This window comes from Aythya ferina (assembly GCF_964211825.1).
Source record: "Aythya ferina genome assembly, chromosome: 2".
NCBI lineage: Eukaryota > Metazoa > Chordata > Aves > Anseriformes > Anatidae > Aythya > Aythya ferina.
Window position 1 is genome coordinate 24,134,266 of NC_140297.1, and position 27,556 is coordinate 24,161,821.

The 27,556-nt window shown below is 37.4% G+C and overlaps 1 protein-coding gene across 5 annotated transcripts in view; it reads left to right on the plus strand.

The window, feature by feature from the left end:
• Positions 1-27,556, plus strand: part of CDK14 (cyclin dependent kinase 14) — a 332,761-nt gene that overhangs the window by 142,127 nt on the left and 163,078 nt on the right. For all 5 annotated transcript variants that reach the window (XM_084511412.1, XM_084511413.1, XM_084511411.1 and 2 more), the window contains 2 exons: positions 12,904-12,966; positions 27,382-27,505. In XM_084511412.1, the coding sequence (XP_084367538.1) occupies positions 12,904-12,966; positions 27,382-27,505 (187 nt within the window). The remainder of the gene's footprint in view (positions 1-12,903; positions 12,967-27,381; positions 27,506-27,556) is intronic.

The window sequence follows — 27,556 nt, forward strand, 5'->3', positions numbered from 1 at the left end:
TCTCAGGATGTTATATGAATATGAAGAGACAAAAAATAAGGCTGCCCTTCAAATCTACAAATTTTGGCTAGTTAAATAATCAATCTAGTTATGTAATTGATGTTATAGAGCTCTATGTCTGTAATGCCTTTTAAAACACCTGTACATGGCTTAGCTCAATAATATGAGTGATTTCTACCAAAATCAATAGAAATGCTCATGCAATTAAAATTACATAGTGGCGGGCATTTCTGAAGGACTGAGGCTGAACAAACCTGAAAGGACTTGAATTTGATTTACTTCACAAAGTTGCATCATGGAACAGTTAAACTATTGCCATTAATTACTATTGACCATTTCAATTGTAATCTTTTGATTGAGATGTCATAATTAAATTAGAGATGAACAGTTAGTTATCCAAGAGTTCTCAGCAAATGGAAACTTTGGGTAGATAGTTCGGTGACAGTTTCATTGGGAAATTAATACTGATGACACGTCTGAGGTTATCAGAGGTATTCAGTTTCAGCATTGACCCTGAAAGACTAGAATGAAATTTCATTTCATGTAGCACCTTTCATAGCAAAGTGCATTACAGTAATAAGTTAAAAGCTTCAAGCAGAATATCCTATGAAAGGAAACATGGCAGTGATGAAATTTTCTGGGTACCTCAAATTAGATTTCATTTTTTTTAATATGGAAGTCTGTTAGACAAGTAAACATGACAGAACTTTCTAACTTTAACCTTGGTAGTGACCCAAAGCAAGAAAAGACGGTCTTTAAAAATCTGTGTGACAGTTGAAGTGCAGGAGAATTTCATTCTCCACATTGTAAACATTTTAGTATTGAATAGAAAGCCATACATTTTTGTGGAAGAAAAGAAAGGGGGCTTGCTCCTTTTGAATGAAAGAACTTAATTGAAAATAGGCTGGTATATACAGTGGATCATATATTTTTTTGTATGCTTTGATAACTCTTAAGTCAGCTATATGGGATTATTGTTGGTCATTCAAGTGTACTGAAAAGGAAGATGGAACTCTAATTTTGTCACTGGATGACTGAGAGCCATTGCTTATTACCTGAGGAGTTGTGAGGATGAGTAGTTCAAAACTGAAAGATTGATATAGTCTTTCATGTATGAATGCTAGAGAAAATGTTTTTTTTTTTTTGTTTGTTTGTTTGTTTGTTTGTTTTGTGTAATTGTACCAGTACTAAATTGTACTAAACAGGGCCTGAAAACAAAAGACAAATTTTGACAAGTTTTGCATATGGTAATGGCTTCCAAATGAAAAAGATCAGTTCAGCTTCACAGTGCTATGGAAGTGTTCATGTATGTATGTTTACGTAAGTTTATTGCTCCTCCTCTCCAAGCTCTGGTTAGGCATTACTGTACGTCACCTGGTGGATATGCCAGGTGTGGATATGTCGCTGATGTGCCAACCTTGCCAAAGGAAATTATGAATTTTACAGGTGAGATCTCAGACATTTTAACAGTCATCTTTAAAGAAGATGTGTTCACATCTGTTTCTTTTAAAATTGTCATTAGTTGCTATCATTTGTTTCTTCATTTTTTTAATTATCATGTAAAAGGAAGACAATTGTATTTGTAAACACTCAATTCCTGAATGGCAATCCTAACCAATACATATTACAACTGACTCGTTAGAATGATAATGAGGTTTTTAGTGTTATGTATAATTACATCAGTATATTATTTTAAAGAAAAGAACTGGTAACTTGTCCTATTCCTGGCATGCAAAAGTGAGCTTGTGTAGCAATACGTTATATTATGCTTTCAATATTTATGAACTAGATTTGAAACAAGAACAGACACATTTATAATTGGAAGTGTGAGTAATGAATAATATTATTTCTGCCTCAACAGTACCAAAAAAAAAAAAAACAAAACACGCAGAACAACAAAAAAAGCAAACCAGACTAATCTAATAGTATAATTTAAAACCAAGCATTTTCAATTACCTTGCCTATTTTAATCCTTGTGTATGTTTTTCCCTCTTAAAAATTACTTTTTATTAAAGAAGAAAACCTAATTCTCCTTGCTTGATTACAGCAACTAAAATAACTTGTTATAAGTTGGCGTAATAAAGTGAAAAAAAAATAGCAGCTGCAAGTTTCTTATTTTCATGCTGATTGGAAATTCACACGTATATTATTTTGTGGAATTAAGAGTTGCAGAGCTGAAGATCCAAAACATGAGATTTTGAGCTCAACACTGAACATATTAGAAAAGTACTGTGCAACAGTACTTTAGCTAATGATCAACACTCATTAGCTAAAAGGATCAAAATCTTTTTTCACTGAAAATTTTATTTTTTTTAACATTGATGATGATTTGGATCAAACTGTATTATTGGTCTCCTGTTTATTTTATTAGAGAAAATGTATAGAAACTAAAGGTCGGATAGAATTGGTGGTATGCGAAAATAAACAGTGTTGTTTAAAATGGAAGAGAGAGCATGGAAAACCCATAGAGTCCCAGAGATGCTTTACTTTTGTCTGAGTTCACTTATTTTGGTGTGACTGAAATAATGGGGCCATTTTCTTCCCTGTTGCTGTGCTTGTCAAACCAGGGGTGGCTGGGAGGACACCCTGCTTGCAGTCCTCTTCCTTTGTCTACCTCTGGGAAGGAGGTAGTTTTTGAGGGCTCTCAGGCACAGGAACAATGAAAAAAGTGGTTTCCATGTGCCTTGATCAAAGAAGGAGCTATTCTCCTGTTGTTGTAACCCCTGCCTCATGTACCTGGGTTTGCCACAAGTTGCCCTACTAAAATTGCAGTCAAAAAGGCAATGGAAAAAGGCTGAGAGGGAGCAGAGAGAAAGGAAAACCTGTACTATTAAGAACAGGCATTAAGGGAATACTTCTCCTGGGAAACCCCTATTTTTCAAGTATTAATGAGCAGATTGGAGGTGGGAGCTGCTAATGTCCAAGTATAGGGTGGAGATGCAAAGTCAGCTTCAGGAGGCAGGGATTCAGAAGGGATTTCAGAAGGAAATTGCTTGGTGCTTTGGTGAGAGGTAAAGCCTGTGCCAGATGCTGGAATCAGCAGGAAAGAAGGAATCAAAAAATGTATTTTTAAAGCTCATCAGCTCCTGCTAGGTGAAGAAGGCCTAGTGAGAGATCTGCACAGGCCTAGTGGGAGGAGGATTTCAAACTCAGTTGTGTCATTGTCCTGACTTTGAAGGTCTCACAAAGTATGTGTGGACTTTGTATGAAGAGTACATACTTATGAGTACATACTTATGAGTACATACTTATGAATAGATAAGATTAATCAAGACTATCAGTCCAACAGAGTGTGAGGCTGTGTGTCAATTGTTTGTACAATTTACTAATGTTTCTTAGAACCTTACCAAATATTGTTTAGTTTGTCACTGTGCTTTCTCCATCATTTAATAATTAACATCTATTATTTATTCTCCTTTTAATTAAGTATCAATAAATGTATTCAATGTAGAGTTTTCTTTTTAAAAAAATAATAATTAAAAAAAAAATCAAAGCATAAAAAATATCCAAAGATGAGCAGGCAGATGAAACACTAGAAAACAAGTACAATATTCTATGTACTGAGACATCTCCATTAGTGTTTTCTAAGTTAGAGATAAAAATTTAGAGCATCATTATAGTCCATCAAAACCACACTCACACATAGCAAGATGCATATGCTGGTGCTAATGCTCTACTCAACACAGATAAGGCCACCAGCTAAAATGGTATATTTGTACAAACAAGGAAAATATAAATCAACTGGGAAGCTGAGGGGGAAAAATAACAGGAAAGAGCAACCATCCAGAATAAATGACTTTTTTTCCTTCTGAGGAAAAGTCAGACAAAGTAAGGCTGTTTATAATGGAGGGGGTGGGGGGAGGGAAATGATATGGTTGCACACCGTTAAATAGATCATAGAGAAAGAATTGACCTATTTATTTTCATGTCAATAGTAAAGAGAATAAAAGGTCCCTTCCAACCTGAGCCATTCTAAAAAAGAAAAGGACCTGAAATTACAGTGAGGAAGAGTGAGATTAAACTATTAACCTCTTTAATGTTAAGTATAATAAAGCACTGAAGATAGTACTATGTAGTGATGATTTCTCTACTACTAGCATTCTTTAAGAACATCTTAGACAAATAACCAGCAGAATGATGCCATTTACAGTAGATTTTGATTGAGGCAATTTGTTGTTTTTTGTTTGTTTGTTTGCTTTTGAGATCCTTTAAATTTGTATTTTTCTGTATTCTTTATTTTCATCACTTAAATATGTCTACTCATAGTCTTTCAGGGAAACGCATACATTTCTAAGAAAAAATACATTTCTTCAGAAAAACTGAAGAAAAAATATTTGGTGAATATTTGCTTATTTCCATAGCTTAAACAAAAGTAAAAAAAAAAAAAAAAAAAAAAAAAGTCTATTTTTAGAATTTTGGGTTAATTGGTTACTTCTATGTTATAGACTTCTGCTCAGCTCTACAAAAAGTAATATTCTGGCTGCATCCCACACATTCCTCATCTTTTAATTTCAGTAATAAACTGGCATTGTCCAATTCCCTCTGAGGTAAAATCTGACAGTGTCTCAACTCTTACCAGAGACTGTCCAATATAATTACACTTTTTTCTCTGTCTCTTTAATAATGTGGGTTGTAGCTGCACTTTAATTTCTCTTACAGTGAGGTGGTCTGATTCACGTGGTGCAGACTGGGGGGAAAAACAAAAACAAAACAAAACAAAAAAAACTGTCTGGAAAGTGACGGTTGCCATAACTTTAAATCTTAAAAATTGATTTCTCTTCCTGAGCTAACAGTATACATCTTCATACTTTTTTTTTTTTTTTTTTTTTTTTTTTTAATTCAGATTGATAGAAAATACATCTAAGAAAATTTTAAATGGAAACATGGGGTAAGCAATTCTGGCAAAATAATTATAAAATAATTTCCTGGGACTCAAGAATCAGGCTTGAGCAATAAACAAAAAGTCAACAATTGAAAGTAAAAACAGGCCTAATTGTTTCTTCTTGTTTTACTGCTATGAGTAAAGAGGGTATTATCCATAGAAACATCATTTTTTCTTTTGCATGCCTTAGTCTGAACTGCAAATTTTCCTATATAATTTTTATTAATTTTTTTTTCTGTGATCACGTAAGGACAGTTGGGACTAGGAGGCATGGCAGAAAATAAGACACCCAACCAATGTAGAGAGAGTTCTGCCTTAGATACTGAAGTGTTTAATTAAAGTGTTTGGACTGCTTTTTTCCTGCCCTGAAGATAGCAGTGTCTTTGCAGCACAGCACATGAGAATGGAAAAGACTCCTGAGGCAGCGTAGCTTGTGCTGTCCAGGGCTAGTATTGAGACCATACCAGTGTGGATACTTTACACGCTGTGTCTGTGTGTGGCTTGGCAGTCTCTCTGCTGTGTGTTTGCAGTCAATTTATGTGATCCTGGATTGACTTCTGTCCCCACCAGCTTAGGGGTACCTGCCATATTCTAAGTACATGTAGAAACTTGATGTAACTAGCAAAGTGATTTTTATTTTTTCATTTTTGTATATATGGATTTAGTAGCTATAAGGGTTATAGGTCAGTTTTGTGAAAACCTAATGATTTAGCAAATTAAAGAAAAAATGCACATATAGATATGTGTATGCATATGTATTACAAGTTGTTCATCCCATAAAAATTGTCCGAACCTGTTGACCTCAGGGACTGTAAGTCCATAATGGTTTACACAAGCTGCTAGATTTTGATCATACTAAACAAATTCCCATGTGTTTTTGAGATGTGATTTTTTTTTTGTTAAGTTAGTCATGCTCAATTAATAGTGTTTACTGTCCCTTTAACATGATTTATGTAGAAAGCAGAGTTGATACAATTGTTAAGGTGGCTAGAGAATAAGGAAGAGGACAAAGATACATCTGTAGAAAACTGGATTTTGCTGAAGACCTTGCAGTTTGCTCACCAGCACTTTGCACAGTGCCATATCCTACCTATCTGACTCTCAGACCAGGTTGTTTTCTGTACAATGAAAGAACTTTGTGCAGAGACTTTGTATGAGTAAATATACACTGTCTAACACCACCCCCAAATAAGAAAACTGTGCATTCCCTTTTCTCTCAGGATTTTCAGGTAGGTTTGTATTATATATCACGTACTCCCCCATCTCACAACCTCCTTTTCTGTATAGTATTGTTCATGTGTTTTGAAGTGTATTTGTCTTGTTGACAGTGTGTGAGAGATCCAAGTCACCAGAAACATCTGTTAGCGGAATTGTTTTCATTAAAGGTGTCTTTTTTTTTTCTTGAATCCCCAGTATATATCTTTCCCCTGCTGCTCAGCCCAGCTGCTGCTGTTGCCTTCTGCTGATTTTCTGAAAGTTGCTCAAAGATGGCTTGTAGAGAGTATTTTTTGTTAGCAAGGCTAACACTTTGTGTTCTCAGATGGGGAAAGACTGAATTGTAGGAAGTCATAGAAATGCTTGAAAATGAAGGTCGGTGACACTTTTGAAAACACCAAAAGCATTGAACTGTTGTGCAGTAATCTGCAGACTGCTTTGGCTAGAGGATACATTCAATTTAAATAGAATTAACTTCTCTTTGTTCTCCTGTCACTTCAAATATTACCGCTGCCTGTGCTTTTATTGGTAAATTGTATTATCAGTTTAAGAATTTGTTGGTGACAAAAGGGACAGTATTTTCGTCAGTAAAACTGCTAGGGCATAAATAATGTGTGCTCTCTTTTTCACAGAGAAGAATGGCTTGCAACAGTCTTGCTGCCTGAGTGAAACAATACAATCTGTCTGCTGCATGATGTCATTGCCAGAAGCCAAATAGTGTAGTTTTTGTTTTAATGGCAGGGTCTTTTCACATTGCTGGTTTTACATGATGGGAATGTGGTTGGAAATGCTTCCTGTTCCGTTCACAAGCCCCGGGCTCTCCATGCATTTCAGCTTCAAAAATGACAGCTGAAACCAATTAGGCAGAATTATGGGACAGAGAAGTCACATGTAGATTTATCATCACTGAGGATGAGGAGGGAAAGGGAATGTATTGCATGGGAAGTAGAAATGGCTAATTTAATTAGAAGAGAATGATGGTCACATTATTATGGGAAAGGGCTGGCGAAGTAGAGCTTATTTCATGTCATTGGCCATGCCTTTAAAAGGAGATGTCTTTCTCTTTGTCTGAAAATATTTTATGTTGGCTAGTAGAGTCTCTGATTTCTGAACAAGATATTTGAACAAATTTGACATTCAAGCATAGAGCATATCTGAGGACATTTATAGCTTGTGGTTTACTCATCTATTCATAATTCAAATTCTTTCTTCAAGGAGAGAGGGGAGGAGTCTGTATTGTCAACATTTGTCTCATTCTTTTTTCCTGTTTGCATACCCTCTTTCTTCCAGAAGTAGAATGCAATGTATGTAAACCTCAGTTCAGCTGTATAAATATCAGCCTGGTTTCTTTTCCTGTCAGCAGATGACTATACACAGTATGCTCACAAACACACATGCATGTGTCTGCTAACATAAACCAGTCTTACTGAATAGAAGTGACCTTCATACACTTATTCACTGCCACAAATTTAAAGCAAAACCCAAATAAGTTTTTTCCATGTGAACCCAAAGTCGATATTTCGTAAGGTAAACATAAGGTAATTATATTTCATAAATAAATAAAAACACTTCATAAGGTAAACTTTTTGTGCTATTCTTATGGTAGTTTGTGGTATGGGGAAGTGATGAACTTCACAGAAAGAGCACATGAGCATGTTCTGCTTTTAAATAGTACTATGTTTGTGTTTTTTTTTTTTCTTATTATTCCTTGACCTAAGCTTGATTTTAATTGACCCTTTTATAGCTTTATTTTTTTTTTCTTTAGACTGTATATTTATGTTAGACAACTTACTTAATTTATTTTCTTGTACATACAGGATTTGAGATACTTGTCTCCATCGTATGGAGGAAAGTATTTGAAACTTACTGAATTTGGAGTGGATCAAAAATGGACAGTCTCTTATGTCCTTCTACATACAGTTTAGAAATGGAAGGGTGGAAATAGCCTGTCTTACTGTGAGTTTTCTCTTCCCTGTCCTAGGAGGCCTTGTGCAGTGTCTGTCCTTACCAGAACTCATGCTGCCCGTCCAGGGAGGGTCAAGGCACTTGCAGAGGTTTCCTAGCGGAGGTCTAGTTACTTGAGATGGGCACTGAGGGATGGGTTTGTGTTTTATCTTGTTGAGAGAGGTAGCACATATGCTTGACATGCCTTCTCAGGGACATGGAGCTGTATGTGCCAGAACCTTACATTTGGGTCACATCCCTGGAGCAATGATCTTCTGGTATGATTTAGCAAAATACAACTCTTTGAAGTAATAAAATGCCAAAGTGTGTTGTGGGTGGCATTTAGCTATGATTTTGAAAATTTCCCCAAATTTGTTCAAGTGATAGGCCTCAGAAAAACTGCCATTTGCACTTGAGACCTATGTCTGAAAACTCCCTCTCCCCTCACAAAGACGGCTTTCACAACTTTTTAATAATGTAGATTGCATCCACAGAGCAAGTGAATTTGCTTCTGGAGGAGGCAGTAGTGGGAGGAGAGATCAAATTGTTTACTTGAAGCATAACAGATTTTGCACAAAATGTTGTTGTGTTAGTGATGTGGCAAAGTCAAGTTATTAAAAATTAGTGGGTGCAAAAGTAAACGTTGTGTGTGCAATCTCCTTTTGCCATCCTTGTGGAAGAGCCTGTTGTGTAGATTTGCAGGGGACTGTGTAGTGAAGGCATGGCCTGGTGCTTATTTGACTTTATTGCACTTTTTTTTTTTTTTTTTTTTGTGGATGCCACAGTAGAAATTGTCATCATAGCCACCATTTTATGATGTTGTTGCGAGTTGTCTGCATCACAATTCAGAAACGACCGACTTCTGCTGTCCCACATGAGATTCTGTATCCCTTAAAAAGTGTTTTATCCTCACACCTGTAACTGATGTCAGTCAAAACACAGAATGCCAAATACTCAGAAAAGTCAAAAACAAAGTGCTTTATATTGAGTTCCCCAAATCAGTGTTACCTAGGACTATTTTCCCTTTGCTTTAGTTCCCTACCTGATAAAAAGGAGTAATGCCACAGCTCCCCTGAATTGCTCTCAAAGTCATTTATGTTTGTGAAGCATGTGAATAGAGTAGCAATAAACAGGGCAGGAAAGCCTGTGAGATTAATATTTCTGCCTTCAAAGTAATAAATAAGCCAGAGACTTCAAGCTGTGTGAGAAAGGAAAGGGAAAAAAAGGAAAATCAACAACACAAAAACAGAACAGCTGTTCTGTAATCAAGTACTCCTATTCTGTTCAGTGAGTATGTCTTATCTGGCAAGGGGAAAGAAGTTATGTGATCACATCAAACGTTTGTAAAGTTATCATAATGTATATTCATTGAGCAAACAAACAAAAGGTTGGATAAACACTGTTAATCATGGAGTTTTCTAGCTTTTGAGTTCTTCATTGTGGAAACTATATCTATATATTATATCTATATTATTTTATATTATATCTATTTAATATTTTTGTGTAGCTGTGATAAAGTGCTAACACAGGATTGGCATATATACCTGAGTAAATTAGTGGAGTTTTAAGACCAGGAATGAGGGTGATTCTGAATTTATCTAAAATATCAAATAATCTGTCAGCATGGAATTACTTGTGGTGATTTACCTGTGTTGGGGCTTAACAGTACAGCTGATAGAGTTGTTAAAAGCTAGCTTAAAGCAGAATTGGTCTAGCCAGGTCCACCTGGGATCGAGTGTCTCAATGTCTCAATGTGTGAGACAGGTATTTGCAATTACTTGGAAATCTCTGCACTGCACTTCTGCTGTATCCTGTTTCCCTGTAAGGTGTCTTCACCTCTGAGACAGTGGAAAAAGAACTGTAGAAGGTGTGTTGGTTCATTTGTTGTTTGTTTTGCTACCTTATTTCAGTATAGTTCTATGTTAGGACTGATATGTAATTGAATCTTGAGTTTTCCTTCAGAGCATGTGTTCTATTAGACCAAGGTGCTAAGCACAGCAAAACCCCGGCCGGTGTCAAGGTGTGTCCTGCTGCATCTGCAGCTACTGTTCCACTTGGGGGAACATGGGGCCTTCTACCTTGAAATATAGTGTGAAAGGAAAAGACTTTATTCATCTATGTGGTACCATAGACATTCATGGAATATTGTTAGAAGACTACTTTTGTCCAGTTTTCTCTGTTTCCTTTTCTAATGCTTTTCTGAAACTTGCATTCATGTCATTGTCCTCAGTGTCGCTTGAACACACAAGCACTGGAGCGGACACTTACCTGCCAAAAGGGAAAAAGGTTTTAGAAATAGCTGTCTGTGCAGCGCTGTCAGCTTTCCTGGCTATACTAATACATAATTCAATGTGCATTGAGCCCCTACCTTGGGAAAAGAATAGCAGCTGATGCTGCTTTTGCTTTCCCTCTACCCTCTTTTTTTTTTTTTTTTTTTAGTCAGGAAAAATGGAAAAACGTTCTATAATTTTATGAGCTGCTTTCCCATTTCATAGCATAGTGTCAATTGCTCTTGTGAAACAGTTTCTAGCTTAGTTTTAGGAGGGGAAATTCTTGAAAAATTTGAAAAGAAAACACTTTGTATTTCTGTTTGCTGTCTGTCTGAAGATTTGGTAGAGGCTTCTCTGTGTGTGTAGCTTGTGTGAAGAAGAAAAAGTAAATGCCAAAAGACTGCTGCAACTGCTGCACAGTTGACTTTGTTAGTTTTCAAGAACTCTGTAGAAGCTGGTGCTTACATGAAATTTTTGGTGGATATAAGCAATCAGTTTTTGCAAGAGAGAACTACTGCTGCAGGTTATAGCAGCCTACCAGTTGAGCAGGTCCTTGATTTAGGAAGAAGTAGCGAATGGTACATGATGCAAACATGATCACGGTTGATGTTCACGTATGGAGGAAAAGCATTCAAATCATAACTGTAATATAAGGGGAAGAAGACGGTTTTATCCTCGCAGGTCATTACAAGTCTATTAGAAATAAAAAGATGACTTTTATTGCTGTTACTCATGACGTGGCTGAAAATGGTGGTCTGAGAAAGCTTTTGGTGAATAGGAAGGGACAACTAGAGGACAGCTGGGATGCTAGGGGTTCAGATGGGACCTTTAGAAGTAGCACTGGGTTTGTCTTCCTCTGGTCTGGTTTCTGTCAGCGGACTAGTTGCAAACTGCAGAAATCAATAGGAGGTGAAGGAGGCAGTAGGTTTCCCACCGAACAGGCTATGTCATTATGAAGTGCAGGGAGCTGATGATCTTCTTTCAGCCAACCCAAATCAGTGAGCATGCATTGCTGGGGAACATGTGGTAGGAATGGTATGGAGGTGCCCCAATCTCCCTGCCTGGGCATCTAAAGCAGAAATTCAGACATTTTCTTTCTTTATTACTCCATTCACTAATACCAGCAGTTATGAATTGAAGTATTACTTACTGTTGCTTGTGTTTAGGAAGGAGCTCTGTTCTGCTGTACTTGGTGTGGTGTATCTGTTTGAGTGTGAGATTCATACAGTTCATTTTGGGACCCAAGCAATGTCCTGCAGTGGAAACACTCGCTTTATTAAAGCCATGTAAGAACTTCTGAAAAAATGCCTTAGTGCACAATGTAGTCAATTAGTGCATCGTACATCATTACAATCTTAATTCTACACATGCAGTGCATTTTCATAGTTTAAGACTTCAGAAGAGTAGAAGATGATACACAACAGTTGTGGTCAGCATTGATCTTGCATCTTAGCAGATGTAAACTTCCCTATGTAACCATACGATACTTCTCCAAGAGAGCACTAGAATGGTTCTTGGACTCAGAAATGTTGCACGGAGAAACCGCTTTGGTATGCCAAAGGCAGCTTTTTTCCAAAACTCTCACCTTGAAAACTGCTGATATTTTGTCGGTCTGTTTTGTATGTGAGGCAGGCATCGCCAAGTAGCTTTTCAAGGAATGCTGGATGATTTTTGCCAGATGTGTTCTGAAAACAGATGTGGAAGGCAGAGTCAGTCTCAGTTTTTGGTGGTTAATCCCATGAATATTTTTGCCTTGTTTATTCTGAATATAATTCCAGAAGCTGAGTTGTGCAAACAAATCAGAGAAACAAAATGCCACTTCACTGGCAGTATGCTGCTGACTCGTAGGAAAGTGAAGTACGAGAGAAGAATTTAGAGAAAATAGTGATTCCATAGTAAAAATAATAAATGCTTATTAGTAAGTAATAAATATTATAACAGTGAATAACATTAATCTATACATCGTAAGTCTACTTATTTTCTGAAAAGATTTTATGATATATTAGCAGGGAATGTATGCAACTATAAAGTGAAAATGTAAATGTTTGAGTCTTCAGTGAGGCTATTTGCTAAAGTATCTATAATTAATAGCTGTACATGTGCACAATATGTGATTCTTTTTGAGCTGAAAAGTATTAAGTAACCTGATCTGCAGTGCCTTTGACATTTATTTTCTAAACTATTAAACCATCTTAATTTAGAATCACTATGAACTTATATTTTAAAAGGCAACATTTTAATAATATGAGTAACATTTGAGGTTCTCCCTTAGTTTCTTCCTCTTCCACCCATATAATACCTGTATGGCATTGATGGTGATATGGTCCTTACAAGTTATAAAATGATACTGAAATTCAAATAATTAATTTATTATATACAGAGCAATGGGAAAAAAAAAATAATTTGCATTTGGTGAATACTCAGTCAAGTTAAGATTGTTTAAAGAAAAAAAAAAAGGAGCCTAAAGGTAAGTGGAGGGGCAGGAGGGAAAACTTATTTTCCATTTGTTCTTTCCACTCTTAAGTAGGAGGATATTTATTATTATAGTCTTACAGATATTAATACACATTTTTCCATCTGACTTTCTTTTAGCACACTGATTTATGTCAGTACATGGACAAACATCCTGGAGGGCTTCATCCAGAAAATGTGAAGGTAAGAGTCAAAAAGAGAACACATTCAAGGCATGCACAGTAATGATGACTGTACAGAAAAAGTCCAATCAGTGGTTTCATTGAAGCTGATCATTATCTAAAGTGAAAATGATCAGCATATGAAGTACTTTTATTTTTTTTTATTTAAAAATAAAAATATTTGAAAGTTCTTATAAGAAGAACTTGTTAGAAGTCTTTAAAACTGATTCCAAGTCAGGATAGTGTTCCAATGTTGGTAACCCCTCTCCTCCATTCAAACATTGGCTCTTAAGACAAACAATACTGTCTTAAAGCACCTGAGCAAATATATTTTAGGCTTTCAGTACTAGATCTTCAGTGAGGTAAGTCATTGTAGGTTCACAGAATTTGAGGGAACTATTGTGAGTTATATTAGGTGAATGTACTTCTTTTTACATGAACATATAAAATCTTTTCACCTGTGTTATTTTGATTAGGTATTTTCGTAGCTGATCTCACAGTTTTTCTGTTTTTCTTCTGTTCTGAGGTAGATATTAAGAATCACTGTGCAGAAGGGGGGCCGTTATTAGAAGGATTTAATGAATAAATAGATTCGTAGAGACTTGATCCAGTTACTTTCTGGGAATTAAGCCAAATTATTTTAACATAAAAGGGAAGCCAGTCAGACATGCAGAGTGTGTCTTCTGTGTATAGATCACACAGATGATATTTGTTACACTTGTCTTGCACTTTGACATCATTCCCTTTGTTGTTCTACTTTGGAAGTGCTTAAATCTTCACTTGTCATACTGAGCATTTTATTCCAGTATTTGTTTTCCTGAACGCAGAAATTGAGAAATTAATGGAAAACATATTTTTTCTGGAAAACTAAAAATTTAGTAGAGAACTCGAAGTTTAGTGTAAGAAAACAAAATATTTTAAATGAGGATTTTTTTTTGCAATACCTCATAATTGTTGTACATCAATTAGTTGTATAACATTGATGAATTTTCTGTGCTCATTCACTGAAAAATGATGTGCAGTATATTAAATTAAATGAGAATGACTGCCATCAAAAAACAAATGGTACAATTCCTCCTTATCGTGTATGTTTGGCCAATCTAAAAAAACCAAACAAACAAAATAAATATTTTTGAACAGATGATGTGAATGCTGCAAGATAACATCCTTGTAATGTATGACTGTTGCTTAAACATTTTGGTAGTGTGGACAGGAAAAACACAGGTGTCCTCTCAATTCCTCTGTGAGTGCAGGACTTGGACATGTGGTGGGTGAGGTGGGACCTGCTTTTCCATCGCTAGAGCTTCCGAGCTTTCCTTGCTGCTCGGTTTCATAACCTTAGTTTCATGTGCTGAATATGCTTGTTAAAACACTGGCTCTGTGCTTCATTTCCCTATGTAGAAACCTGAACATTCAGCTCTGAGAGGTTTGGGATAAGCTAAGATTAGTTTTGAAAGTCCTTTGTGCCGTTTCACACTCAAAGGAATGCTCCAAGGCTGCAGCGCTGTATAACTTAAGATGTAATATGCAGTAGACATAGTAGCTGTAATTGTTCCCCAATGAGAGGACATCGTAATTCACATAACTACTTTTTCTTGACAATATCAGGGTCCACTGAGCTTGTCTTTGAGGAGGATAGCCTACACGGGTAATTGGGCTTGCTAATGCATCACTCCCCTAAATCCTGAGTTACCTGTCTTCTAAAGCATATTTATTGCAGAAACTATATATAATTGTGGAGGCAGAAAGAAGATTTAGCAGGAAAGCTTTGGTGCTAAGCTGGCTAGCTGCTCTATAGGTGCTGCTGAATGGGGAGGGAATTGCAGCAACAGCTTTTCCCTTTCCAAGCTTGCTGCAGCTGTCTTTACAATCTAAGAGCAGTATTCAGCAACACTTCTGAAGTTTATGGGCACGTTAGAAATATTTCTCTGAGTAGCCAAGTGTAGAGTCTGATGTACTGCTAGTTCAATTTTTTTAATGGCCAGTTGTATTATTAAAAAAAAGAAACTGGTATAAAAAGGGAGAAAACATAGAGAAGTGGAAGCAGATGAATCTGCCCTTCTGCAACAAGCATCCCATTGGAGAAATAAAATTACCATTTTCTGTTAAATAATATTAATGAAGATTGTATATATTTAGTAATATCTCTTACCAGGCCAGCAGCCAAAGCTAGCTTTAATTTATAACAGTAATTACTAAAACCTAATGTGGTGTTTGGAGCTCCTACCGATCTAAAACTGAATTAATCTGTCTGGGATTTTCAGTGAAATCTTTACCTGCTCTCAGACTCCGTGTCAAAAATACCTGCTCAGCCAAACACACAAAGGTTTTCTTCAGCTGGGGGGACAGGCTGTGCAGAAAGGAAGGAAGGAACCCAGTCACAAACACTAACAACTCCCAGATCTCAGCAAGCATGCCAATTAAAAGTTTGCATCACTCTTGTCTTGCAGAAGAGATATGATGGTTACTGCATAATATCTCAACGCTCTGTTGCACTGTACTCAATTTGTTAACGCACGTAATCACAGTTCTGAGGCTTTGTCACCTATTTTTGTTCTTGCTTCTGGACACAGTTGTCTATCTGGAGCTCTAGTTGATGTTTAAGGGTTGAACTGAGCCATGTTAATTAGCCTTCTCTCCCTGCCAGACCCTTCTTGCTAGAGGTCCTTCAGGAATTTCAGTTTCAGAATTGTAGACAGTGTTTGTTCAGAATCACTGGTTATGTGATCCACAGATCCATTTTTAAAAACTTCCAGTTGAGCAATTAAATTCCAGTGGCAACAAATTAGTCTCAGCTCTCTGGGGCTAACCTGTGGGATTAAGCCATTGATGCTCCCTGCTTTTTAATTCTTTAATTGATGAAACTGCGGACTACTGATGGATATTCATTTCCTTTCTGTCTTGTTGCAAGCTATTATAAATACAAAACCAGGTAATCTTTCTTTTTCCAAAGAATGCTGTACATTATTTCCTGTAAAACAGTACTTTTGCAGAAGCAAAGCCATTATTTGCTTATGTTTTGGTTTCTATGGCACATGTTCATCCTAATTATATTTCTGAATTTTCTCCATATTTACAAGATAAAGACAACACTGTTCCCTCAGGCTTACTTTAAGATGAGGAACTGTAAATAGAATAAAAATCCAAATTACTTTGATGGACACACATACTGCTGTCCCCTTGGGTCTTGTGTTTGACACTGCCTTTCTTTGTGATAGGCTTCAGATGGGCTATTTGCTGTCACTTAAATATTTTAAATAAAGAATAAGCAGAATATACAAGTATTTGGAAATATAGAGAACATCTTAATTTGCAGTTGTAAGAGTCTTGGGAAAGTATGTTTAAGCAAAAAAAAATAAAAATGTTTTCTAATGTATCAGGCTTAGCTTTTTTAGTGGGGTTTTGTTTTCACACATCATGATTTCAGAATTTTCTACTTCTGTATGAAAGCCCAAGCCTTACAAAAAGCATGAGAATTTAAGCCCTTCAAAGAATTTGTGTGTGAGGCTGTGAAGCTATTATCTAATATAGTTTTAAGTATACCTGTCCCTGAGAATGTTAAACCAAGTATCCTGATGAAAAAACGTGGTTAGGTGCCTGCAACTTCTCTATTAGCTAGAAGGAAAATTGGCAAAAAGTAATAGTTTCAGTCCACAGATTCTGTTAGTTCCAAATACAGAGTTGTATCATCTTTTGGTAGCTACCAAGGCTGTATATCTACCATTTATTTATAACTATGTTAATATACTGTGTGATATTACAACTGGAGGTGAGGAATGAGAAAAGATTCCTCACCTCTAGATTCAATAAGTCCTGGTTTATAGTAGGTGCAGACTCCTCTTCTCTAGTTTTGAAGATGTCTTACTTAGTTTTTCCAAAAGTGAAGGTAGGCAATGTATCTTAAGTACATGGCCCCACATGTATGTTATGCCCTGTTCTGTTTCTGGTGGAAGCTACTGCTGCAGCCTGGATGGAGCTGAGAGCTGCTATCTTTTGTAGGTGCATCTTGTGTGGAGCTCGCCAAGCTCCAAGATGTGGTGGTTGTGGCAAATGGAGGTACAAGGCTTACTCCTGACTGTCCTGACTCTTCATTCTGGTCCAAACTGAAATCTGTACTGCAGGCTTCCTCTGCTAGTGCTCATGCCTCTTGGACCCTTGAAATAATCTGGGTTGCTTCCTACAGAAGAAACTCAAGTGGTCACAGCAGCAAACTGACTGCCAGTTGGTTTTCATGATGATCTTCATTCTGATTTGTGCCTCTTTCTGTCTGGTGCAAGGCCACCTCCCCCAGCCTTTTCCATTTTCTTCTGGGTTCTCCTGAGACACTGTTTGCACCTGTCTATAAATGGCTTTTGTTTTGTAAACTTATAGTTTAATTTTTAAATATTTTTTTCTACACTTCAGCACATCCTGTGAAAATGTATCACACTGCTAAAACTTTTTTTTTTTTTTTTTTTAACCTTTGAAATAGTAGCTCTATTTAACTGTATCTTTTACTTCATTTTATGGCATTCCTAGCTGCATTTCATTTTTATCTACACATAAGATCATTTTTTCATTTGGATGTGTTTGTTGTAGCTGAGTCAATTTTCTGTAACTCCTATCATTGGTGAACAAGTGGAGTGTAGGCTCACATCTGTCATGCCTGCATTGCCTGTTTGCATCCCTGCCTTAAAAATAAATATATTTATGAAAGCTGTTTTGCTTTTTAATTAGTGATGCTGCATTGAAATAGCTGCAGTCTTTTGGGAAAAGCATCCATAGTTTTTTCTCTCTGCCTTTTTTTCTCTGCTGGCAGCTTTAGAGGTAATATTACTTTTTATGAGCATTTGACTTCAATAAAATATCTTTGACAAAATAAAAAGACACTTGCCCCTGACCCACCATTCCGCAATCTGTGCAACACCAGACTGAGTGACAATGTGGTTGTCATCCAGACAAAAACTGTCTCTGTCTCTTAAAATCACTCACTAAATCTTTTACTTCAGGCAACTTGGAAGGCTCCTATCATCTACTGTGACTAGAGGGAGAAGGAACTTCCAGTTTGTTCTTCTTCCAGCTAATATTGCTGCTCTGATTTCTTCTTCTCCCTGGACACCTTTTTTTTTTTTTTTTTTTTTTTTTTCCCAGGGCCAGAAAGCAATAAGGAGAAATATACAGGTCCTGTTGATGAACTTTGCATGCAGGGAACAGGAATATTTAGCCTTCTCCCAGGAGCTCTTATCCATCTCAATTCTGAGCCTTCCTTGTTCCTAGGAAGAGAGATGCAGCAGTATTCCATGTACAATTTATGGGCATGTTTTGAAGCAAAACCTGAACCAGCCAAGCCCTATCTCCACCCACAACCTTCAGAAGTGTGTTTTACACTTGTCTTTACTCACTATAAGACTGAAGGTCTGTGGCAGAGAAAATAACTCACTTTAAAGGTGGCATGTGATATCTGTGGCAAAGTATGGGTAATGAATTTCCAATGACTGACAGTGCTGTAAACTCTGGTACAAATATGCTTAAAATTAAGAAAGAAAGGGAAAAAAAAACAAAAACAAAAACAAAAAACAGTTTCAGTCTTAAAACTATTACAAAAACAGTTTAAAAGAAAAATAATTAATAGGCATTATCGGAACATAATGGGGTGCTTTAACATTTGTCTGTGCTAAGTGCTCAAAAAGAGATCAGTCAACTTTTTAGTGCTCTCAGTTAACAAAAATGAACAAAACTCCTGAATCAAATATGCCAAAAATATTGGATTTATTAAATCATGGTTTTATTACTGACCTCCTAAACAAGATGAAGTGTGGGATGAATTGAAAATGTTGAAATACAGTGAACATTATGTGATGTTATCAAAAATCTCAGGCTTACTCTGGCACTTCAGTCACTTGCAGTATTCATTTATTCTTCTCCATACTGCAGTGCTGTGAACATTATCCTTAGCTAGTGGTTGTAGTTTTTAAAGTAGAATCTGTGCTTGACAAGATGAATAATTTTGGCTCATTTAATGACTAATGTGAAAATTAATAATCTGAGTCAAAGCTATCGGGTAGTTGTCATCATATGTCTTTTGTAAACATAAATATTTGTAATTGAATTGATTACTGTTGTAGAATAATCTGAATCACAAAGGATAGGGGAGCATTCAGAACAGGGAAGGATTAGGTAACATATTTAAGCTACACAACACTGAATTGGATGTGCAGCTGCTGAAACTTTGGCAGTAGCAAAGCATTACAGGCTCTTGCTAAAGGCTCTTACTAAGCAGAAACGCAGAAACTCCATTCATGATTAGTAGTATATAAAAACATATGCTTGTAACTAAAGCATAGTATCCAAAAAGTATGATACAAATTATACTTTTTTTTTTTTTTTTTTTCCCCTGGATTTTTGTTGTGGCCTCCCTGTTGTGCTTCTGTTTTCTTTTCATCACGTGATTGGTTTGTGGTATGCTTTGCAGGAGATGTACGCTGAACCACAGGCAGGGCCTGCCCTGCATCTGTGTGGCACAAATGTGGGACAAAGTGATGTTGGAGAAGTTGTGGCATGTGAGCACGTATGTGTATTAGTGGTGTCTGACCAGAAGGTTGACTGCTATAGACTTAGGTACACTGGAGCTGGGCAGGTAAATCCTGATAGTCTATCTGGCTATGGTGAATTTTCATATCTTGTTTCACCCATCTCATTGACACCCAGAAATCTGGCAAAAACAATCTTTTACTCTAAAGTGAATGCATAATATGGTGGTCCTTTTAATTTTATCGGTCATTACTGGAAGCAAATCAAATTAATGTCACGCTTTTGAAATCCCCTACTCACTGAAATTAGCGATGCTGCCGATGTAGAGCTGAATTAAAAATGTATTCAAACAGATATGCTAAGTAGGAAGCGAGGCTGCTTAATGTGGTTGAGAAGTTGCTATTTTTCATTCCTCATTCAGAGAACAAGCAGGTGTACGGCAGACAGAATAATGTTATGCCAAATTAAGGTTGTCTTTTACACATGGCATTGAGAATTGATTATTTAAATTAGACTTTTTAGTTATCAGACATTAAATATGGCATCAGCATTTCACTCTACTTTATGTCAGTCTTGTCACTTCAAGTAATGATTTGATAATATGCACAACTGTGAACAGTAAATGCAGAATCTTTATCAGTGTGTTAAAATTCATGCTAGAAGAATGTCACTTTTATATTTACTGCAGTGAGAAATGTGTGCAAACCCTAAACTGAAATGAGTGTGTGCATGTGTAATTTATTGTCTGTATGAACATAGTTCACATATGGCAAAAAAAAAAAAAAAAAATAGGGCTGAAGAAAACACTTTCTTTCTGTGTCTAAAAATTGTTGAGGCACCAATTGCCACCCTGACCTAGTTCAGCATGGGAGTGAGTTGATAAAAGGGAGAAAAGGAGATTTAATTATTTCATTAGAATTGAATTTTATTTTTACATTTGCCATTCAGGAGTAAGAATCTGAAAGTGTCTTCTACTTATTGAACATTAGCAGATGACTCTAACTGATCATAAGGGAGTGTCTTTATATTCAGTTAATTAAGCACACCTTCCTCCTTGCAAATGACTGTAGTTGAACCCAAAGGGGAGAAAAAATGATTAAAAGAACATCAAAGAGAATAGAAGTTAGCCAATTAACACTTCACAGTCTCTTTTCTGTACAGTTCTGCTTGCCAGTAAGTAGAAAAGTCTATAATATATATATATTAAATTTTATGATCTATATTCCCAGTGGCTGTATTGTTATGTATTTCTTCTTGAAACTGTCTTTGGTAAGACTCTTATGTAAGGAAGGCAGAAGCAAGTTAGAAGCCTTTAAAAATGCTTTTTGGAGAGAAGTATTTTAAAATTGTTTTTGAGAGAACTCGGTTTCAGGGAGGTCAAATAGGAGTAACTTTAATTGAAATAAAGCTTATTATGATTATCAAAATCAATCTGATTCAAATGGATAGCATTTTTTTTATTCAGATAAGTTCCTTTATTCTTCAGGATGCAAACTCATCTCAAGTTAACACTGTCCCTGAAATTTCTTCTTGTGACTATTTAAGCAAGAGAGTCTACAAAGCTTTGACCTAAAAAGTTCAGTATTTCCCCAGGACATTTTTAGAAATGAAAAGTTGCATTTTATCCTGTGGATATTATCCTGTTTGGAAAGAGATAATAGAGATAATAGCAAGCCAGCAGTGGTAAAAAATAAATAAATAAATAAATAAATAAATAATGCTTTATCAGCTTTTGACTTGCTAGCCAAAGTCACACAGGTATATTTCTCATTGCCTCGGTGATAATACATCTTACCAGGTAGGTTTTTTTTCTGTATTGTATTGGTTTAAAACAACTGGATCTAAAATTCCCAAGCAACATAGTAAACTCAAACCTAGTTGAGCATAATGTTCAGTTGAGTTTATTTCTAAGGCTGTGCGATTGTACTGCGTGGATTCATTACCTCCTTTTGCCTTTGTAAATAGCCAGTAATTCACAGAAGCCTTATCCTCTGGAGGACAGGGAGAAGTATGTTGGTTGCAGTCATGGAGTGTCCAGGGTTGGGTTACTTTTACAGGTATTTTTAGATTTGATGGCCTATTACGACTGAGTATGATATCGATTGATGCTGAATACACACTAGAGAATTCAAATTATTATGTGATACCCAGCTGGTGTGCTTTAATATGTACAGCAAGCAGGAGCATGTGTGTTATTGGTGATAAGTGATGTTAAAGCTTATGCAGTATTGTGTATTACTTTTTGAAAGTAACTATGCTAATACAGCAATATGAGCTTGCTAAAGGAGTGGTACATTAATCTTGTCTTGCTTTCAGCTTTCTTCTGAACCACTCAAGGTCCAGCTTAGCTCAGCTCCATTTGTGTTCTCTTGCTGCAGAGAGACCAGAGCAAAGATGTGGACTTCTGTGCATCTTCTGTTGTCTAAAAGTTTCCATGTAGCTTTCTACTTTTGTATCTAGGCCCAGGTCCTTTATTCCCACAATAAAACATGTGGTAAGGGAGCTCAAATGCAAGAAATCATTCAGAAATCATTCTGTGCCATCAGGAAAAGATTGTTCCTCACTGAAAAAAGTCCCTTCAAGGGCTTATTTGCTTGCCCTCTTGGGCAGCATCCATACTGTCCTTGGTACCTCAGCAGATACTGTGTGGAAATGCTACATTTCCTGAAGGATCTCTCTGGGCATGTTGTGAATTTCTTCCTGCTTTTCATGTACCCCAGCATCCTTTGCCAGGAACTCTCTTTACCATCTCTGGGAATGGATAGCAATGATGTGGAGTCATCTAAGCAGTTCTACACAGATGATCTGTACATGAGCATCCCCCTTTATCATTAGATTAGGCAGAGCTGCCTGAACCAAAGTCAGAAAGCATTAACTCCCATCATTCCCCTTAGATGTGTTTTGGATGGCCTGTGTCAGTGTTTAGTTTACAAGCTCATTTGGATGAGAAGAGCTCAAGATCCTATGTGACATTCAGAGGCCAACAAGATAGTAAAGCATTTAGCTGCATGTGATCCATCTTGCAGCTGTTAGATGTGTGCATTTAATGGTCTAGCTTGTACGCTTGCCAAGACTCATGAAAAACACCATGAAAGCAAGAATGTTAACCCAGGCAGCTGGCAAGTCTTTCAAAAAATTTCATTGGTTTAAACAGGCATTTGGTCAAATGTTACATGTAGCTCGAGTGGCCATCCAGGACTTATACCTTAAAGACTACATTTATTTGCTGTAGGTGCTGCTATTTTTGTGTAATTGAGGTTTTTCTCTTGTAAGTTTCAAGGACAGCTAATAGTCACAGTCCATAAACTCCAGATTAGCTTTGACCTACATGCAGTTTTCTCATTGTGACAATGAAAATTCTTCATTAGAATATGCAGTTCAGACTAAAGTGAAAGCTGTGTAACTGTTAGGGTAGAAAACATGTGTGTGGTTTTGTTGTTGTTGTTGTTGTTGTTGTTGTTGTTGTTGTTGTTGTTGTTCCCCTCCCTCCCCCCATGTATCCTCAATAAACAAGACCTGAAACACAAATATATATATATTGTCTGAATATAAAACTGTTAAGTGTTCTCCTGCAAGATGAAGCCATGCCAAAACCCTGATTGCTATAGACTAACCTCACTTCTCTTTTCTTTCTATTCCAATTTTCATCACAGTGACCCTTGCCATTTTATGAGTCTTTCATTTTATTGCTAAACTGCCTTTTTCACTATCTATGCAAACAGTATGCAAGTAATGCCCTAGTTTGTTTATCACAGGATATTTGATGGTTATATAGCTTTGTTTATGATGATGCAAATATTAAAGCTAGTAACATATAAGCTCAAAAACCACAAATCTCTTCTGTAACATTTCTACTTTCACGACTAACAGAAGGGAAGCAGAGAGGTTTCTCAGGGAGAGCTTTCCTCAAAGACAGCAGAGGGATCTTGTCTGAGAGAAAGCAAAACTATTTCCTGAGGCTTCAGAAATTATTCTTTCCAATTCATTTTTTCTTCTTGTGGAGCAGGGAACACTTGAACATAGAGAGGCTCTTCTGCTATTCTCGCTTTCCAAGCAATCTCAAAGGGCACACAGTTTGCAAAATGTTGTACAGCCAGGACTTAGGTTTGTATTTTTACTTAAATAATAGAATCATACAATCATTAAGGCTGGAAAAGACTTCATAGCCCTTCTCTGCACCCACTCTAACAGATCAACATCCTCCTTGTGCTGGGGTCCCCAGACCTGGGCACAGCACTCCAAATGAGGCCTCACAAGAGCAGAATAGAGGGGCATAGTCACATCCCTCAACCTGCTGGCTGCTCGTCTTTTGATGCAGCCCAGGATGTAGTTGGTCTTCTGGGCTGCAAGCACACACTGCTGGCTCATGTTGAGCTTTTTGTCCACTGCAACTCCCAAGTCTTTCTCTGCAGGGATGCTCTCAATGTGTTCTGCTCCCAGTCAGTGCTCATGTTTGGGATTGCCCCAACCTAGGTGTAGCACCTTGCTGCAGAGTTCTTGTGCTCTAAGGAAAACATCCTTAAAGAGTTGCCAGCTCTGTTCAGCTCCTTTGTCCCTATGGACAGTGTTCCAGGGAATCTCATCCACTAGGTGTTTGAGTAGCTTGAAGTTCAGTCTTTGGAAGTTCAGGGTCCTGACCATGTCCCTTGTAACCATGTTCAGGGTCCTGACCGTGTCCCCGTGTGACCACATCTACCCTTTCCTTAAACACTTCCAGGGGCAGTGACTCCACCACTCCCCTGGGCAGCCTGTTCCAATGCCTAACCACTTTGAAAAGAATTTTTTTTTCCCACCTGAACCTCCCATCGTGCAACTTGAGGCCATTCCCTCTAGTCCTGTGAGAAGAGACTGACCCCCAGCTCCCCACACCTTCCTTTCAGGTAGTTGTAGAGAGTAATGAGGTCTCCCTTGAGCCTCCTCTTCTTCAGACTAAACAATCCCAGTGCCCTCAGCTGCTCCTCACAGAACCTGTGCTTCAGGCTCTTCACCAGCTTCGTAGACTTTCTCTGGACACATTCCAGGGCCTCAATGTCCTTCTTATAGTGGGAGGTCCAAAACTGAATACAGTACTTGAGGTGCAGCCTCACCAGAGCCAAGAACAGGGGGATGAGGTGCGGCCTCACTAGAGCCAAGTACAGGGATCACCTCCCTGGTCCTGCTGGCTGCACTATTCCTGATACAAGCAAGGATGCTGTTGGCCTTCTTGGCTACCTGGGCACACTGCTGGCTCATGTTCAGGTGAGCATTGACCAACACCCCCAGATCCTTTTCCTCTGTACAGCTTTCCAGCCACTCTCCCCCAGGGCTGTAGTGCTGCATGGGGTTGTTGTGACCAAAGCGTAGGACCCAGCATTTAGCCATGTTGAACTTCATCCCATTGGCCTCTGCCTGTTGACTCATACTTTCCATGTCCCTCGGCAGGGTCTTCCTGCCCTCTGGCAGATTGACACTTCCCCCCAACTTGGTGTCATCTGCAAACTTAGTGAGGGTGCACTCAATTCCCTCATCCAAGTCATCAATAAAGATATTAAAGAGGATGGGCCCCAACACTGACCCCTGGGGATCACCACTGGTGACCAGTTACCAGCTTGATTTCACTCCATTCACCACCACTCTCTGGGCCTGGCCTTCCAGACAGTTTTTAACCCAGCTAAGAGTGTACCTGTCCAAGCCATGGGCTGCCAGCTTCTCCAAGAGGGTACTGTGGGAGATCGTAAAGCAAAGGCTTTGCTAACGTCTAGGTAGACTATGTCAACAGGCTTTCCCTCACTCACTGGGTGGGTCACCCAGTCATAGAAGGAGATGAGGTTGGTCAGGCAGGACCTGCCTCTCATGAACCCATGTAAAATCTTTTCACGTTTTAGTATCACCAAAGTAAAACAATGCTGATTGGGAAAGGAGAAAACAAAACTTGACAAAGTTTACCCTGTAATGAGTCGAAGGTGATTTTTCACCTTCTATTTCACACAGTGTATGTGAGAGAGTTAACTGACTTTTGTGGAAGTTCTTCATTAGAAACATGTCTAAAAGTTTGGAACAAACCTATGTTCCAAAGCTGTCCTCAAGAGCAGATGTTTATTCTGTTTAGCTATGAAATTGCTGTGTTTTTTTTTTTTTCTTAGTACAATGTGTCAAATCACTTGACGCTTTGCATTAAAGCCAAATGAAAGACTGCATTAATTAATATATTTTGAATTACAAAGATCGCAGTGCTGTAAGACAACATGATGCTTAAAAATAACTGTTGAAGTTTAATGTCATTGAGTTAGTTTGGCAAAATGGCTATTTTCCATATCTTTTATGAAAAGAAGTTGGAAGTTATTTAGTAGAATTTAACTTATATTTTAAGACTGTAATGAAAGCCATTTCTGCTTCCTGTCTTTAAAATAGTTTTTGTGTACTGTGAGTTCCATTTTAACCACAATTCAAAAAGGAATGTGCATGTTACTTATGACTTTCCTGCTATTCTTTCTTTTGTTTCTGTATTTTGCTCTTAAGTTTCCTCAGCACATTGTTAGACTCAGCCTTGGCAAGAAGGTGATTGATATGGCTCTTTGTGCCCTGGCTAAATAGCTACACATACAGTGTATTGTGTCTGCACTTTGGGAAAAAATGAAATGCAATTAAATTCATTTCAACTTCAGTAACATGACATTTCTGTTTCTTTCATGTCAGCTTTTATTCTCTTCTATAATCAGATTTTGTAACCCCTTTTATATTGTCTCCTCACTCAGCAGTCACTAAATAGGATGCTTGTGTTGCAAGTGAATTAGACATTGTTATGCGCTCAGGTTGACTTTTCCCAAATCTTTGGTGTGGTTTCCACAGCTTCCAGGGGAGCATGTTTCACCAGCTGGTGAGCTGTGAGGCATGAGGTCCATTCATTCTTGAATCTTCCATTTTGGGCATTACAAATGCTTGTTCTGTTCCAACTCAGAAACGGTAGTACTTCTTTAAATATTTCATGCAATAGGAATGATCTATGTATTAGGAGAGATTTTTCAGAACTGCAAAGAAAACTCCTAGGAAACAATTAATCACCCTTTGTATTGACAGAAATCTGCTAGTGAATGATTTACAGCCTTTACAGCAGGTGCCACTAGAAGAGTGCAGGAGAATGATGGGAGAGGAGTTGAAAAGGGGAGGACAAAAGATCTCCATCATCCAACTCTTTGTTCATAATTGTAAATTACAAAAATACAAAACATCAGTGCTTAGCTCTAGGGAAAGCATTTGTAGAGTACAGTGAAGAGTTAAAAAACAAACAAACAAACAAAAACATGAGAAATGAGTTAGGTTCTTATTTAAATTTAAGACTATTATAAGTAGGTTTAAACAGTCATCTTTTTGTTCAGTGTGAATTGTCATTTCTTAATGAAATATACATAAGCAACTCCCATAAAAGACTTTGAAGGGGAAAACCTCTCGTACTTACAGATTACCTTGGGTACACAGGCATTATTGTTATACTATTAATTTCTTTGTTTTAGATCCAATCCCATCCCCCAGCCTTATCTCCCCATCCCTATCCACCCTGTACTGTTGTTTCCTATAATTAGGGAAGATACACATCTGTCTTCAGGCTACCACGTAATCTCTAAGGCCATATGGGTAAATGGAATATAATTATAATTTGGTAGAAATCGAGCCTTCTGCACATGGGTATATTGCTCTTATTCTTTTTAAAGAAGGCAAATTGAATCTACAATATAGTAGGGCTTGGAGAATGGAGTTAGTCCTTGTAAAGTACATATTTTTTAGATTGAAATTTCATTGTGTTCAATTTGGGTGGGGAATTACGCAGTTTGGGAGGAATTCTAACACAATGTTACCACAATATGCAAGCACCCTGCATATTGTGAAGAAATCAGCTGTGGTTATATGCAAAATATTAACAGAGGTCATTTTTTGTCCCCCTCTTTTTCAGTTATTTTTATTTCAGTTGCTGCGAGGACTGTCTTACATCCACCAGCGTTACATTTTGCACAGGGACCTGAAACCACAGAATCTTCTGATCAGTGACACGGGGGAGTTAAAGCTGGCAGACTTTGGTAGGCAAGCAGTTAATTACAAGTCTCTTATAATGTTGTAGGAATGTCAGA